Source organism: Alligator mississippiensis, chromosome 11 (assembly GCF_030867095.1).
Source record: "Alligator mississippiensis isolate rAllMis1 chromosome 11, rAllMis1, whole genome shotgun sequence".
Classification (NCBI taxonomy): domain Eukaryota; kingdom Metazoa; phylum Chordata; order Crocodylia; family Alligatoridae; genus Alligator; species Alligator mississippiensis.
This window is the reverse complement of record NC_081834.1, coordinates 14456270-14472892: the sequence shown is the minus strand read 5'-3', so window position 1 is coordinate 14472892 and position 16623 is coordinate 14456270. Positions and strand designations below refer to the sequence as shown.

Here is a 16623-nt window from a genome sequence, read left to right as displayed (position 1 = left end):
TACTACACCACCTGTCCACACCCCATAACTGGAGGTAGGACACCCATGCCCCTCATCTCCCTGCATGTTTTTTGAATACTACAAGTGTTTTTTTGACACAGAAACAACTAGTTCAGTTTTGGTGCCTCGCCCAACCTCTGAAACCTTAAAAGGTACTTTTTCGAGGGTCTTAAAACACTATTTATCTCAGTGCCTTTATGTACCCCACAAAACCTCTTTGTTGTCTTTGTCTCTTATGCACCACGTCAAACAGCTGATTCCACCTGCAAGCTCCCCAAACTCTTCATACCCCTGAAACAGGTTATGACAGCATCACAGGGCTGAGCTTGTCCCTCCGTATTTGCAGGCTCGTTGGTTGTTTCTCTAATTAGGCTTAATTAATCCCTTGCCCTTAGTATAAGCCACTTAGGAAATGTGGAGTGCTATTGCTGCCTAGGACCTGTGGAGTCCTCTTCAAGTGGGTGTGGGTGTGGGTGAAAGTCTTAATGACAGGAACTGCGTACAGCTGGGAAGGTCTCAGGTACTATAGTCAGTGGTGAGACAAAAAGCAGAGCCTGCTGCATGGGGCATGTGTTGATAGGGTAGAGAGATGACTGGGCATGCAATGCTGCTCCCTTGTCCTTATTCCCAGGCCCTAAATTGTATTAAAAATGTATCCAATGCAGCTGATGTTAATATGCTATGTGAGCAATGATTGCTGCTCCCCTGGAGTCAGGTAGGTGGTTACTTGAGGGAGTGTGAATAACAGGGGCCATTGTAAATGGGAAGTGTTGTGAGGGAGTGCATAAGGCAGGGTTGCTACTACACCCAAGCCTCCTGGAGGAAGGAGATGCTGTGTAATGCTGGGGAGGGGGAAGATGAAAAGAGCTGTGAGGGCTAAGTCACGAAGGGAGGGAGATACTTCTTTAACTCATCTGTAGTCTAAGGATGTAGGCTCCATCCCTGCTTCTTACCTGGGATGGCAGTGGGTGGTCTGAAGGATGACAGTAGGCACTCAGATGTCTGCTTTGGGCCCTCAGGAGAGAGCTACTCTCATTTTTGAGCATCCCCAGCATTGTAGGCAGCAGTCTATATGTGATCTGCTTCTGCCTGCTGCTATCTGTGCTCACCTGAGTTCAGTCCTACAAAGAAGGCTGCATTTTGCTCAGGGCTTGAAGGCAGTAGGAGGCAACCTTTTTAGGCAGGCTTGCCACAAATTAGCCCCGCACCCTCCTTAGGTGGCACTCCAATTCGTCTTGCACCTGATTTGCTGCTCTTTTTTGCTCTCAGCTTTGCCCCCTTGCCTCTCTGTTGTTCCCATTCACTCTCACACACCTGAGGAAGGAACGGCCCCATCCAAATGCCTGCATGTGTCGTACATCCGCTCCTTATAGTGAATATACATTACCACCCTCCCAAAATGTTCACCATCCTAGGTGGTGCCAATGGAGCTGAGGGACCTCTGTGTTGGAGCCAAGCTCTGTAGCTGATGACTGTAGTAGACTCATGCTGTATGTGGGTTGGCACACAGGGAGATTTTTTAACCCACCCCAACTGGGGGTGGGGGTCATCTGCACATAGATACGTGTTCAGGAGCACACATGTATGCAAGCAGGCATGGATGCACACACACATGTGCACACGGGCTGTGGCACAACCATGCTGCTTCCCACTTGCAGTTCATCATGTAACTAGCACCTCAGGAAGAATAAAATATAACAGGTTTTATTTTACAGGTTTCACAATAGTGCTGACAGCAGCAGGCACAGCTATTTTCCAGTCTCTCGTTTAATGCACAAGACATTAAAACATTTGTTTTTTGTTTTTGCTCTTTTACAAGAAGATAAAACCCCAAAGCCCCCAGCACCCCTCCCCCAAGACTGTCTCCTTCCTTTCCCACCCTCCCCACCCCCCTTCCATGGGTGAAAAACTCAGCTCTACACACGCGCACACAGGCTCCTACCAGCATCCCGGAGATTTCAGCAAGTTCAATTAAATTACCCCCCCAGCCCCCAAAAATGATTATTCCAATGTTTTTCTCTCTTTATTATTATCATTATTATCATCCTGTTTCAAAAATATAAATAGGTGCAGGGAACCCTGGTGTCCTGCACGGTCCCCTGAAGAGAGCGCGCCATCACGGGATGGGAGCTGCTTTGCCACGCGGACTGGGGGCGTGGAGACTTGGCACTGGGGAACCAGCAGTGGGAGGGAAGGAGCGAAAACCAAGAAGCATCTGGGCCTGGCTTTTTTACCTCCCCTCCTCCTCACCCCCCCATTCATGCTGTCTTCTCCCCTCCACACCCCCCCTCTCATACATTCAGCTGCACTTCACAACTATTTGCTAGCCCCGTGCCCACCTGGCCCACTGTACCGCAGCGGTGAAAGAATTTTTTAAAATAAAAAAGGTGTTGTCCGGCCCAGAGATTAAATAACAGAAATAATTACATTGTTCATGGATAAAATCAGGAAAAAATAATCTTCTTTATTATTTAACTTAACCCCCTGCCCTCCACAGCCCCTGCTCCCTCCCCATCCCCAAAGGCACAAAGATACTTGGAACCGGATGGTTAGTAAAAATGCTGTAGTCTAATTTGCTTTGCTTTGGTGCTTTGAATTTTTTTTTATATATACACAAAAGGTGGGTTTTTCTTTAATATAATTTTTTCCCTTATATGACAAAAGCAACAAGAAGAAGAAGAAATTGATTCTGTTAATATAACTGTTCCGTAAAATCTCTCTCTGTGTCTTCTCTGCGTGTCTCTCCCCTCTCTAATGGGTGGGTCTTTGTACGGCTCTGCCATTGGTTCTTGACCGATTCCTAGAGCTTCTCTTGTATAGTCTACGTTGGTAGGTGGAGGCTGAGGAAGGGGGAGGAGAAGAAAAGACACCTTGTTACTAGGAGAAGGCTACAGAGACCCCACTTGTCCTGAGCTGGCTCGCCCTAGGCCTCTCATTCCCTGGAAAAACACTGCCGAGGTTGCAGCGCATGGCAGAGCATGCCATGGCGCCAGCCTGCCTGCCACCAGACAATCGGTCCTTCTCTTGCCTCCGGCACTCCAGGACCCAATGAATCATCTGGGATTTTTCAGTTCACGTTGTAACGGCTCGTCCCCCCACAAACACCAAAGTCAAAGAGACCCAGGTGCCTCTTGGGAGCCTGTTAAAAAGCATCCTATGCGGAGACAGCTCTGCTTTTGTCCATTGGACACTTCCTGTGTTTTTCCCCTCCTTGCAAATAGACAGGCACAAGACCTGCCAAAGCAGCTCAGACCAATGGGCCAGCGCTGCTGGGAGAGCATCTCTGGTACTGTCCAGGTCTGATGAGTCATAGGAAGCAGACATCCCAGAAGCCCTGAATAAATCTAGACATTTTGCTTAAAGCATAGTCCAGAACTGAGTAGTAGAAGCTCTGGGTTCTGTCCTTTCCCCTGTCTGTGCCTCAGTCTTTCCATCTGTAAAATGGGGACAATTCTGATTTACCTCCTGTATCAGAGGAACAAAGGCTTAATGAATGTTGGCGAAGTGATCTGAGATACCCAGATGGGAGAAGCTAGATAGCAAAACATTCTTATTACTTGGGGTAAAAGCGTTCCCTCAAATTTGCTGAAGTGCCTGCCTCATATCCTGGCATCATTTATAACAGGGTCAGGAACACATGCCACTGCTTTTCCACCTGAGCATAGAGCCTTCCAGGTGAAACAGCCTCTCTGCTTGCAATGGGACCCAACTGACTGCTATTAGGTGGGGAATGAGTAGCCAGTCAAAGACAGAGATCTTTCCCTTTCTGTGCAACTGCTCCTACGTGCAAACAAGTCCCAGGTGTCGTTCTTCAGTCCCTGGGCCAGACTGCAGCATATACAGCACACAGCTGAATCTAAAGAGTCCAGAGCTGAACAGTGCAGTTTAATAGCAGGAGCACTTCATCATCCTATGCACCACTCTTGGCCTTTCTCTCTCATTGAGAATATTGTCCCCTTCTTCCTAATTCGGCAGCAACTTTCTCTAGCCTTGGATTGAACTATCCAGTGACAACTGGTGAAACCCAACCAGATCAAAACTGAGCAAAGCAGCTGAATTACTTTTGATGTAGATGACTTGGCTCCATCAGGCTTCAGCTAACTAATGAGTGAGGAAGATCTATATGACCCAATGAGAGAACAACAGTTGAATAATTGAGGCCCAGAATTGAACAACATGGCTTGGGGATGTTTCCGTGGGAGTGTTAGTTGCTGTTCAGATGCCTGGTGGAAAAGGCAAGCCAGGGGGAGGGGTGACAAGACTCCAGGTCACCTTGCTATTTCATGTTTCCTGCCTCTGCTTCCCAAAGAGAGCCAGGGAGGGTGACTTAGGCCTGAAGCGAGTCTCTGAGTGTTCAGGGTGGCCTGAGCAAGGGCATAACACCCATTCTGCTACTTTTCCTGAATGCCTCTGCCCATGCACAGATATTGCCAAAACAAACCATTTAAGACACTGTCTAAAGGAGAAAAAAATTCTCCTGCTTTTAGGGCCCATGTAGATTTCTTTTAACTGCTTTCTCTCCCCCCGCCTCCACCTTGGGCTCCCCCCTCATTGCCCATCAGAATCAGGACGTTCTGCATGGAGGAGCCAGCTCAACAGGGAGCTTGCAGGTGACTGGTGTGTGCACTAACTCAGAAGAGCCAAGGCTGTGTCTCCATCTGGTCCCTGTGGTCCAGGCCCACCTGGGAGATATCAGATCCTATATTCCTTTAATGGAGACAAAACACAGGGAAAACAAGGGAAGAGTCCTCTCTGATGCAACAAACCTGTACCTGCCTGGATATGTGAGTGTGAGTGTGAGAGGGGGGTGTTCTCACCCTTGTCTAACAGCTATTAATGTCTCTCTCAATTGTCTTGAACTCCTCACTCTAGTTCATTAATGTCCCTTTAGTCAAGAAAAAGATGGAGATCCCTCTGGAAATCATCAGCCCTACATCTGAAACAGCCAGGAGGGCTGGGCATCACTCTCATGAAGCTTTGGAGTTGCTGCTTCAGCTCTCCTGGTCCCGTTGGGAAGACAAACATCTTTTGAACTCATACTCTCCCTGTATGTGAATCTCAGTAATAGGCCATGTACTTCTGGTGCTCTCCCAGGGCTAACAGCTGCCACTGGAGTCTCAAAAAGGTTTGCAAAGGCCTTGGTGCCAAATGAAAGGAGAGAGCACTACGTACGATTTATGCAGGCTATCCGTGGTTCCTCCCAGTGGCCATTGGGCTGGCATCGAATTGTGGGCACATGGCGTTGTATGAAGCCCTGGTTACACTGGTATCGCACCATGGAGTTGATTTCATATCGGTCCTTCTTTCTTCCAAAAGTCCTGGCATTCTCTACCACGGGAGGGTCTCCACAGGCAACTGGTAGAGACAAACAAAGACACTGAGCAGTTTGCATCTCCTTGGATACTGTGGTCCACAATAGGCACTGGGCAATAAGAGCTGCACACACCATGAAGATCTCTAGGCTAATCCTGCTGCTTCAGGGGAGCTGGTTATATTAACATTCAGTCCCTAGAATCAAAGCCATTGAACAATGTTCCCTTGTACTGTTTGTCACAAAGTTGTATATATGAGAACTGTTTTCCCTGCCATTGAGATGCAGCCACTTCTGAGGTTGAAAGGGCCAACTGCATAAACAGAGGCCACTGGGCATCATGGAAATGCAACTGGTGGGGCTCCCTCAATCACCCCCAAGGAATAGGTCGAATGGCTAGTGTAATATTCCTCCTCCAGTGTTACATGGTATAAGTATGAGATGCTTTATGCTGGCTGGAAGCTGTGTGGTCATGGTAACTCCAGACCACTTAGAGAGTCAGGGTGATTCCCTTGGATTGTACGCTTGGCTAAGATACTCCCTTATTACTAGGAAAACTTAAGGCATGCTTCACCTGACTGTATCAACTCTCATACACATTATCCAGCTTGTTTGCCCTTCCTGCCTCCCAGGCTGCCATGCAATGGAAAACTGATGCAAGCAGGAGGGGAAGCAATTTCTGACTTTGCAGCCACAGGGCCCTTTTTGAGTGACTTGGAGGAAGAACTCAGATCTGCTTGCAGCAGCCCTGCTCTGTAGCTCATGGGAAAAGTACCAGGGGTCATTAAAAGTCATGTGTGTTTGAGGCCTTGAATTCCCATCTCCTCTGAAACAGAGATGAATCATCAGCCTGTTGGAGCAGAGAGCTCTACACTGCCGGGCTGCTGAACACACCCACCTGCAGTATGGGCATGGCCATCTCCCTGTGGATACCTTTAATCTGGACAGGAAAGGGGTTTCCATACTGGAACGCTGGCATCTATTACATGCCAGCACTTGACGCCAGGGTTGCTAAGTGCCTACCATCACCCAGACCTGATTTGCTTTTTCACCACGTCCATCAGAAAGGCCAGGGGGCCCCGGAAACAACTAACAAAGGAGGAAACATTTCCTTTGTGTAATAGGGGGAAATAGATGGAGGCAATAAATAAAAGGCAGCTAATTAAAAACTAACCCCCTTTTGTGATTCTGCTGTGGTCACCACTGTCTCTGAAATTTAGTCACGGGGGAGATTGAAATGCTATGGCCAGCCGGGAAACTTAGCAACAGTATTCCAAAGGGTTCCATCCTTCCTCTCCGGAAAGGCATGTTCGCAGTGAGAGCCAGACACAAGAGAGTGGCTGTCAGGAAGGCTTTTGTTGTTTCTTTACCACTGGGGGTCCTAGTGGGTGGAAACAGATGGCTTGGATCAGGCTTGCTGAAACTAGGCTTTGCATGTGGGTTACTGTTTGGCTTGGAAAAGGGGACAAAACTGATTCTAAAAGGGGTTGGAGAAGGTAGGGACATGGGGCTTGCTGTCAGGGGAGACAGAAAAGGTGCACCACCTTAGACCTTGAAGTAGAAGGGGTGGAAGACTGTTATTTCACATAAAGAAAGGCAGCTATGAAAGAGCACTATCCACTGTGCCTAAGCATCCTGGCAGTCTACTCTCTCTACATCTGCATCATCCCCAGATGGCGACCTTGTTTCAGGCTTGATTTGATCAGTACTTGCATAAGAAATCCCCAAGGAGAACTCAGGAGCAGCAGGGCTGGGTGTCAGTGACTCAGTACTGGGTGGTGTTAGTGCTGACTCCAATAGCTCAGCGCAGAGCAGGCAGTTCTGTGGCTGGTGTGCTGTAGGGAGGATGGGGTGCCTCAGCTGGGGAAACTCACCCTGGAGAGTCAGTCCAGGAGAGCTCACCCTGGAGAGTTACATCCAAGGGTACTTTTTCCTCAAGAACTGGTGTATGCTTGTACCTCATGGTCAAATTCTACTTGTGCTTCCCTAAAACCCCTTTGCAATTTCAGACCCACACAGATTTTGTCTCCACTACCTGCCCTTTTGCAGTGCTTCTGTGCAGAGCTTAAGCATCTACTCCATTCCACTGATGGAGTAAGTGACAATTCCCAGGTCTATGACTAGCGCTTATTTCTGGTTAGAGTTTGGGCATGGATAACACATGAGCCACTGAGTTCAACCATGTGTGCTACAGCTGTTTTGGCAGTCTGGAGGATACAGATCAGGACACCATGCTCCATTTTGACCTAAGCAGAAGCTACACAGCATGCCACAATGAATTAGCTCTGGCCATACCTTCATATGAAAGATAATGTAGATAAAATGGAACAGATGGCAGTTATTTCAAGTGTTGTCTTTGGGATCTTGGTCAGTTGGCAATGGGAGGCTTGGCAGGGCAAATTCGGACTGCTTTTATGTTACAGGTTTTATTGCTGTAGCTTGGGTCTAGAAATACTCGGGCAATAAATCTGGGCAGGTTTCATCTCACCTGTTCCCTTCTTGCACGTGAAAGGGAGGTGATAGTTGCATGGGACATCATTCCACTCTCCCTGCTCATGCCAAATCATCACGACACAGTCCTCTCCTGTGGCAAAGAAGTTATCAGGCTGGTTGGGCCGCCAATTCTCATATTGCTGTGGAGAGATAAGAAACCATCCTCTAAGACTGGGAAACACATTCCTTGTTCCCCTTCAGCTCTCCTTTCCCCTTTAGCTCTTTTCCCTCCTTTTTCACTTCATTTTTGTTCTCTTGCTTCTCCTTTTTCTCCTTTGCTTCCCCCTCTGCATCTGCTTTTCAGTTTGCCTACTGCTCTCCTTCCCATCCATCCTTTTCATCAGTAGAAATGTTGCTATATTGTTATTATTTGTATTGTGGTAGTGTCTCAGACACAGCCTGGATTCCTCTGTGCTAGATGCTGTACAAACACAGAAGAAAAAGATGGTTCCAAAATGGCAGACAGAGCCTCAGTATGATTCAAAGGTCTCTGTCCCTTTATAAAGCAGAAAAGCCCAAGTCTGAGTGTGTGGATGTGATTCTCTCCTGAATTGACTTTCATATACATAAAGAAATATCCCTCACCATCCCAGCTACCACCCTTGCCCCTCCAGCCATGACTTACTAGGGAGTTCCCATCAGACCAACGGAAGTCATGTTCAACAGCTCTGTCACTGAGACCGATCCACTGGTAATCCTGTGCATGGTCTGGAAGAGACAGACAGGGAGAGAAGAGTAAGAAATGGGAAAGGGAGTGTGATGATCCCCTGCCTTCAGCTCACCCCCCCCAGCACAGGTCCTGAGGAATACTGAAAGGATCCACTTGGCTTTGCCAGTGGTTGGACCATCTTGGTTACATAGTTTGCACCTGGGCCACATCAAGGGCCAGCTGAAGAAGGATGGCTCTAATTATCAAAGGCAGGGCAGATCTACACCTTTATAGACTAACGCAGTCAGAGCTGGATAGCATACACATTCGTAAACAGAGGGCTTACTTCATTGAATACTGTGAAGGGACTGTAGGAAGCAGAGCTGCTAAATAGAAAGGAATGGTCTGACTTCAGACTAACACAGCAAACTACCTTTCTCTTCTAGCTGACAAAACCAACCTGGTATGAGCTCAGTGCAGGAAAAGGGGATAAACCTTTATCAGGAAGCAGGAAAGCCTGAGCAGGTGGTGCTGTAGCAACCTTTTTAGAGCCTTTCTGGACCACCATGGGGTTGTCATGGGGCTAAAGGTGGCTCCAGCTGGCTGCCTGGCCAGGCTGCCACCCCCTGGCAAGGGCTGCTGTCCTCTGGGCAGAGGTGCCAGGTCCTATTGCAGATGTTTGGACTGCTGCTGCTTCACAGTGTGGCCACGAGGAAGGGCAGGAAGGAGAACATCCTGCTTGGATGCCCCAAGTCCAGAGCCTGGCTGAGTCCAAATGTTCCCCACCTCCTGCTGCCTCAGTACGGGCAAGTCACATGGGCAGCATGAGGCAGGAAGGCATGGGCAAAGGCTCTGCTGCCCTGGCTGAGGGGGCACTCCATCACCTTGCACCCCAGAGCCCCAGCCTCCAAAGTGGCCCTTAGGGGATGTGGAGGGTCCTGTGGGCTGAGGGACACAGCTTCCCCCCTCAGGCAGTAGCAGAGCAGACTCTCCTGAGCAATTCGTTCCTTCTCAGCTGTGTCTCCCCACTGGGTGCCCACTGGTCCCCCCCACAGGGTCTGACCACTAGTGTGGCTTGCTGCCAGCCTCAGCCCAGCCCTGCGCCTGTTTCTGACAGGAGGCAGCACAAGCATGCGGCTCCCCTTGCCTGCCTCTCACACTTTCAGCTCCCTGTGGGTGGAAAGTGGTGGGAAATGCTCCCTCAGTGCCAGGGCCACCTGCCAGGCCCATGTGAGGGAACTGGGATCTCAGGGGCAGCAGGAGGAGGCTGCTTTGGGCTCCCTGTCTGGCTCCTGTTCCCAGGAAGCCCCTGCCCCTCCGTTCTCCCTGCCTAGGATGCCACTGTCCAGCCCTACCCCAGCTGCCTCACAGCCTCCCATTCCCCTCCTCACTGCCCCGGGCTCTGGTCCTCACTCAGCACTCCCACTCCTGTCTTCTTGCCCATTTCAAGCTTTCCCACTCCCCAAACTTCCCTTTCTGGCTACCTTGTGCTCTCTGATCTGCAGCCCCCTCTCCAAGTTTCCTTTTGTACCCCCACAGATATCTGCCTTGGCAGGAACTACCAGGCTAATTCTACATCATACATCCTGGGGAAGGGCTAAGCTGGAAGTGCATTACAAATGCAGATGTGCACCAGCTGTGACTGTTTCCCTCTAGGCTAGGGACAAACATTCAAAAAGCTGGAGCCTGAATTGATTCAATCTTTAGTCTAACCTGCAAAGATTGAACTGATTTGCAAGTGAATAGACATTCACTTTTGACTCTGGAAATGCAGGCACATGCTTGCAGTGGCTCAGGCTAGAAGGCAGGGGGCACTACAGCAGCCCTCCCTTCCCTTTGGCAACAGCGGAAAGGCTGGAGGGAAGCTGACTGGGGGCACGGCCAGGTCTCCAGCAGGGGCTAAGTATGATTGGGGAGGGGTTTAAACCCCGACCAGCTTCCCCTCACCTTCAGCAGCTCTAGCTTTTGGCTGCCTTCCACCTGCTCTGCCTGCCTGGTGTGATGAGCAGACCCTGCGGGCAGGCGCACTGGGTGGAAGGCAGGTGGAGCTGGAGCTGGAGCTCCATGTGTTGGGCAGAAGCTGCCAGGCTGAAGCTTGCCACCCACCCACCTAGAGTGGCACAGCAGGGGTAGGGGCAGGGGAAGCAGCAGCAGCGACTGCGGGGCTGCCAGGCCAGGCTATCACAGAGCTGCAGCTGCTGGGAAGGGCCCTTCCCAGCTGGCTGTGGGTCATGACAGCCCCACCTGGCCTGAGTGTGGGGAGCGATGTAGCCATGCAGCCCCCGTGGCTCCAGCCTGAGCCACAGCCCACTGGGAAGGGCCCAGCCCCAGCAGCCCAGCCAGGGCTGGCCCCTCCACCTCCTCTCAACAGCACCTGCAGGCTGGCCTGGCTCAGCCCCAGCTGCTGGCGAGGGAGGCGGAGGGCAGGACCATGCCAGCTGGCTCTGGCCATGCTCCCTTCCCTGCCACTGGAGTGGGGAGGGGGGCAATGGCTGACAAGTGTTGCTTCACCTTGGCCAGGTGGACTGGGGCTGCTGGTGGGACAGGGGACAGAGGGGGAGATTAATTCCCCCTCCTTCTCTCTGTTTGCTTCAGGTTGCAGATGAGGGGCCTGATGGGGGCTGCTACACCCTGGCCAGGCAGACCCCAGCTGCAGTCCCACAGTGGGAGAGGGGAGGGAGGGGGGAATAAGCTCCTCCCTTTGCCTCATGGGGCCATGCCCCCACCCCTGCTCCGGCTAGAGAGCAGAGGGGCAGGGCCAGCCCTGCTCTCTGGAGCAGACAGCATAACTCAGCCCAGGGCTGAAAAGCATGCTGGGATGCTGGGGGACTGTGATTTAACTTGAACCAGGAAGGTGTTTGGGACAGAAGTTCCATAAACTGGTTTGACCCAAATCAGTTAAGTCTGAAACTACATTTAACCTGGTTCATCTTAAACCAGTTTCGGCCATTTTGAAACTGGTTTATGTGCTGAACTTCTGTTCTGTTATAGGTTTAAACCCATTTCTGATCACTTAAACTGGTTTGTGTGTAACTTCTGTCCCTAGCCCTAGGGTCCTTGAGCCTGAAAACTCCCATCCTGAAGGAAGGGATAGCTTTGCTTGATAGAAACTCTGTGAGAGTCAGTGTCATTCAACCAGCGAGGCAGCAGGGTGATTTTTAAGTCCTATACAGACAGATTGGTTGTTCCCCTCCATCCTCTGGTCCTTGTGGTTACCCCCAGCACTCACTGTTCACAAAGTCTTGCTCTTCAGGGGTGATGATACTGCTAAGATGAGCCTGGTGTTCTCGGCACCGTGTCTCAGCATCCACCCAGGTCTCTCTCTCTTCAAAGTGCCTGTAACAATGGCCCTGGAACTTGGTCCAACCCACTTCACAGTCCTCCAGGTCTGAAACACACAAGAGAGGAATGAAAAGAGGCTGCATGCAATCAGGGCTGAGAGCCCTCTGACACACTTCTTGGCAGCCTAACTGCTCGCAGATCAGAAGTACAATACACAGTCACATCCACTAAAGAATACCACATGACATCTTGCTTATGTCATGTGGCACATCCTTGGGGGAATGATGAGACGGCATCAAAAGAATAATTTATGGAGGGGAGATAGCTTAAATGTCCTGCTGTAATGTAAATAGACCGAGCAAGTCCTGCGTGTTTCAAACCATGAGTCAGGTTCCAGAACTCCACAGCTGAGAAACAGACCCAGACATCATTACTTTCCCCCTCACTGCAGTCCTGCTGATTTTTCTTGCATCATAGGACAATTTTTGCCTTTCAGACCTGAATTCTGATCCCCAGAATCAGTGCTCACAGGTGATAAATGAGAAAGGCAGGAGAAGTCAGAGTTCAGATTCAGCTGGCAACATCACTCAGTGTGATTCTGAATCTTCTCCAGTGAGATAAGTAACCTGGATGAGACCAGAGAAAAGGAATGTAAGGCAGGACTTACCATGTGGGAGACCGATTTTTACATTTCTAACCATTTTTAAAGTACTTTCTTTGCATTTTTTCTCCATCAGCTTCTTCTTATGGCTAATGCTGGTGATCACTTAGAAATGCCATGAAAGCAACTTAAAGGCACATAATAGGTGAATTTCTTTATATTATGATTGGGGTCGGACCTTGAAAAATTTAACAAGTGAATTACAGGTTCCCCTTGCTTTATGCGGGTTCTGTATATGCGAATTCACTCTTATGCGATGACCCTTTTATACCAAAAATTCATTATATGCGAGGTAAATTCACTCTTATGTGATCAGTGTGGTGAAGCCTGCAGTCAGCTGCATTGTAAGAGTGACGCGCACCAAAATATAGTCTCCTGTGTGGATTTGTGCTCCTCGCTCCTTGTCTGCGACACATGTTTCTGTAGTTGTCACCCCCATTATGGTAACACTGACCACCACCCTTGTGTGTACTGTCTGCTGTTGGCAAGTACCAAAATTGTCTTGTAAAAGTGGTAGAAATGGGTCTGGGAGTCAATACAGTTGAGGTCTTGGAACATATCCCTATTTGTTACATTGTAAAGTGGGTTCCTTTATGCGAATTTGAGTTATGCACCTTTTTCCAGGAACGTGTGTACAGCATAAAGCGAGGGAAACCTGTGTCTCCTTTCTTCCCCATTCAGAGAAACTAGCCAATTTAATGTATTCTAACAAGGGGAATTATTTCTTTTCTCCTGAAGTCCTAGTTGCAAGAGGAAGAGGACGTTGATGGGAGATTCTCTTAGGCTAAAATCAGTTTCTCTCTGGGCTCATTGTTTCGGGCTTTGACTCGCATCAAAACAGGTTGGGGGTGAAGTGTTAGTCTAGATACTTCTCAGATACCTAATGTAGGGCAATGGGCTTGTTTATCTGTAGGATCCCAGGCCTGGGAGAATTTCCATGTTTGTTTTTAACAGGGAACCAAGACTCAGAAATGGGTACCATATGATATATGAGACATAGATAAGAAAATATGGAGCCTGGCAATGAATATTTGGGTTATAGAGGTTCTGGAAACAGACTCATGGACCACAGGGATTCTGGGAATAAACCTGTGGGCTCTGGAGGAAACTATGGACATACCTGAATGGGCTTTCAGGACATAGGATGGGGGGTGGGATGTAAGCAAGGTAACACCGAGAACTAGAATACAGGATTTTAAAAAATGGAAAAAGGGAAGAGCAAACACAAAGAAACAAGCAATTAAAAATTCAAACCAAGCCTCTCTGAAGCCCCTGGCTATCAACAGCAATGGAAGCATCTTATGTAAACTGAGAAGTAATGGGGGTAGATACAAAAATGACAGCAATGGGCGTGGATGCCAGTTTGATGGTAAAACCATTTCTTTTCACTAGCCCCTTGCACTGCAGGAAGTTATGCTCAAACCTTAAAATGACCAGGACTCTGGTGCTTTGCAAGTACTACATCCCACCATTTCTCACACCTCTTGCATTGATTAGTAGCCAGAATCAGATCAGCCAAGAAAAGGCACAAAGCCAGATGCAAGGAATTGCCACAGCGAGATCCAAAAGAAGAAAGCAAAGAAGTGTGATGAAGCCACAGATGAGGTGGATGTGTAGCATTAGTGCTAATGGGAGCTCAAGAAGTGGCACCATGGAGGTTTATTTCACAGCAGCCTTTCAGTGGCAGTGGGCTTATCGACCATCTTCTCTTGGCTGTGTGTTGCCATGCCAGAGTGCTCTCTCCTTTAGACTTTCCAGCTTGTCTTACTCTGTTGCTGCAGTGCTCTTGAACCAGGAAGGCTCACGGACACTCTGCAGACTTCAGTGGCTAACCCGCCTTGGATGGGCTGGTTGGTGCAGTCTTTCAATACTCTTTTTCTGCCCATTTCCTTAATGGATTTCATGGGCCACCCCTGGCACCTGGAGCTGTGACAGTGCTCACAATCCTTACTTGCCTCCATCTCACCTCCAATGGAGATATACAAGATGAGGTGAGGACAAATATAATAGGTCTTTCCAAGTCTAAATTCTTTTTCTGGTGGTTAATTCTCACCTCAGAACTATTACAATTACTGGGATGGGATAGGGAATGATGTACAACCTCAGCAGAACATATCATAGGAAATCCCTAGGTTCTTGCATATAGCAGCTTCTTGTGGAAAATGTGGATAGTGATCATCTATGAGAAGCAGGTGAAATATATATATATTAAATGGCACTATCTCTGAACTTTTGAGTCATTAAGAATGACTGATTGTGTGTATAGCACAGAAGAACTCATCTAAAAGGTCACTTAGCTCACAGATGTTCTTAGAGACTCTCAGAAGTTAGAAAATGGGAAGTATTTAGGTCATCCATTCTGCCTCCTCAAGATAATGAAAGATCTTTTTCTCTGGAATTTTTTCACTGTTATCCAGGGAAGTGGCCAACTTGAATGTTGCATTATTGACAATGCAATGTCAAGATCTCATTAACAGATGGATTGTAGACGGGAAAGTACCATTTTGTACGGACAGGAAAGTACCATTTTGTTGAAAAAATACAATTTCCCCTTTTTTTAATCTTAAAGATTTGCACTCCTTGCCATTTTTGCCATGAAAAGCTGTGTTCATTGCAGGAAATGACAAAAATGTCATGCCAAGTTGAATCTTAAAGAATTCATAGGAACGACTGAAGCTTTTTGCAAGTGAACCCTTGCAGAGTAAAATGTGGTCATTTCACCTGGTTCAAATCATTCATCTTCTACTGATATTCAGAGGAGCAGAGAAGGTTTATGTAGTAGGAGGATGTGCTTGGGACATTGTTCTGTATTATAGATGGACACAAAGACTTTCTTCGACCCAAAAGCATATCTTTGCTCATAATGAATACTCTTAAGTCCAGTGTTCAGTTGCACTAGACAAAGCTTCAAGAAAATTTATTATTTCTCTCTTTAAGAAGGGCCAGAAAGATACCAGTTCCCCTAGAAGGCAATGAATGCTACCGTGGTCTCCTAGCAGCAAAGAAAAATTTCTCAGTGAAACAAGATGTTGTGATGAAAAAAATAATAAAAATGTATATGCAAATGATGCAACCTTTTCTACACAGATGTGTTTTATCTGCTGTTAGGGGTTAGCTTATTGAGATGAAGGCAGGACTGATGGGAGCAGTTTTTGGGGGAGAGGAGTAATTTTTTTCAGGGGTGCAGCTGTTAGTAAAATTAGCTGAAGCCAAGTAGGCCGTACCGATCTCACACAGGTCCCCTCCGTAGCTGGGAAGGCATAAGCATTTGAAAGAGTCGATGCCATCAACGCAGGTAGCTCCATTCAGACAGGGGCTTGAGTGGCACTCATCAATGTCTGCAAGAAATGAAGGGCTGCCATTAGGACCCTGGGCAGGGAACCCCACCAACAAGATTTCCTTGCTTGTTCAGGAGGAAGCATCAATAGTTTGGGGAGAACTTGGGAGTGAACAATGGGCTTGTTTTTCAAACTGCTGCTACTGCTGAATCCTTGGCCAGTCAGTGTTGTAATGACCTGAAGAAGGACATTTGATGCTCAAAAACTTGTCTAACATCTCCACCAACTATACAGTTGGGCCAATAAAGGATATAACCAAAAAAAACCCAAACCCCTTTGCTTCTCACATATTTCTTGCACTGTTATGGCTACAGCAACATGCCAACCCAACTATTGCTGAAGAAAAAGGCAAAAAAGCCCTATCCAACATGGAAGAAAGAGATCATTTTTCCATTCAAATTTCTGCCACTTGATATGATGATATTAGAGCAATGTCAGCAGGGGTGCTCAGGATGTCTTTCAGTAATATTCTGGTTGGTACCTTTTGACATCTCTCATGTCTCCTCTTTGTCTACTTTCCCTGCCTGACTTGATCAAACATGTAAATCTGGGGCTATGTCTCAGCTTCCACTAGCTAACTGGCTCCCAGACAGAAGTTGCCTTCTCTTAAGGGAAAGAAGCACCCTAAATACAGCTTCTTCTCCCTTCTTCTCCCTTCTATCTCTTCTTGGTTCACTCCTCAGACCTGGCTCTTCCTAACTGAATCCTCACCTGCTCCAGAGTGCAGCTTGGTGCAGCTGAGATTGGGGAGGTGAGGGTTGTTCTAAGCCACCCACATTTTCCTCCCTCGATGAACTGAGGGTTGGCCCTATGAGTCATTTCTTTGGCAAGGTAGATTGAAATGCTGTGCACTCGGGGCCTTCTTCCACCCCTTTGTTAGCTATGGGCT

The 16623-nt window shown here is 48.2% G+C and overlaps 1 protein-coding gene across 2 annotated transcripts in view; it reads right to left on the bottom strand.

Moving 5' to 3' along the window:
• Window positions 1–2444: 2444 nt before the first annotated feature.
• Window positions 2445–16623, bottom strand: part of ACAN (aggrecan) — a 77049-nt gene continuing 62870 nt past the window's right edge. Inside the window, exons 15-20 of one of the 2 annotated variants that reach the window (XM_019477903.2) lie at window positions 15621–15734; window positions 11683–11841; window positions 8430–8512; window positions 7800–7944; window positions 5173–5355; window positions 2445–2840 (exon numbers count right to left, since the gene is read on the bottom strand). In XM_019477903.2, the coding sequence (XP_019333448.2) occupies window positions 2752–2840; window positions 5173–5355; window positions 7800–7944; window positions 8430–8512; window positions 11683–11841; window positions 15621–15734 (773 nt within the window). In that variant the 3' untranslated portion in view covers window positions 2445–2751. The remainder of the gene's footprint in view (window positions 2841–5172; window positions 5356–7799; window positions 7945–8429; window positions 8513–11682; window positions 11842–15620; window positions 15735–16623) is intronic. The other variant, XM_059714591.1, reaches the window with a different exon arrangement.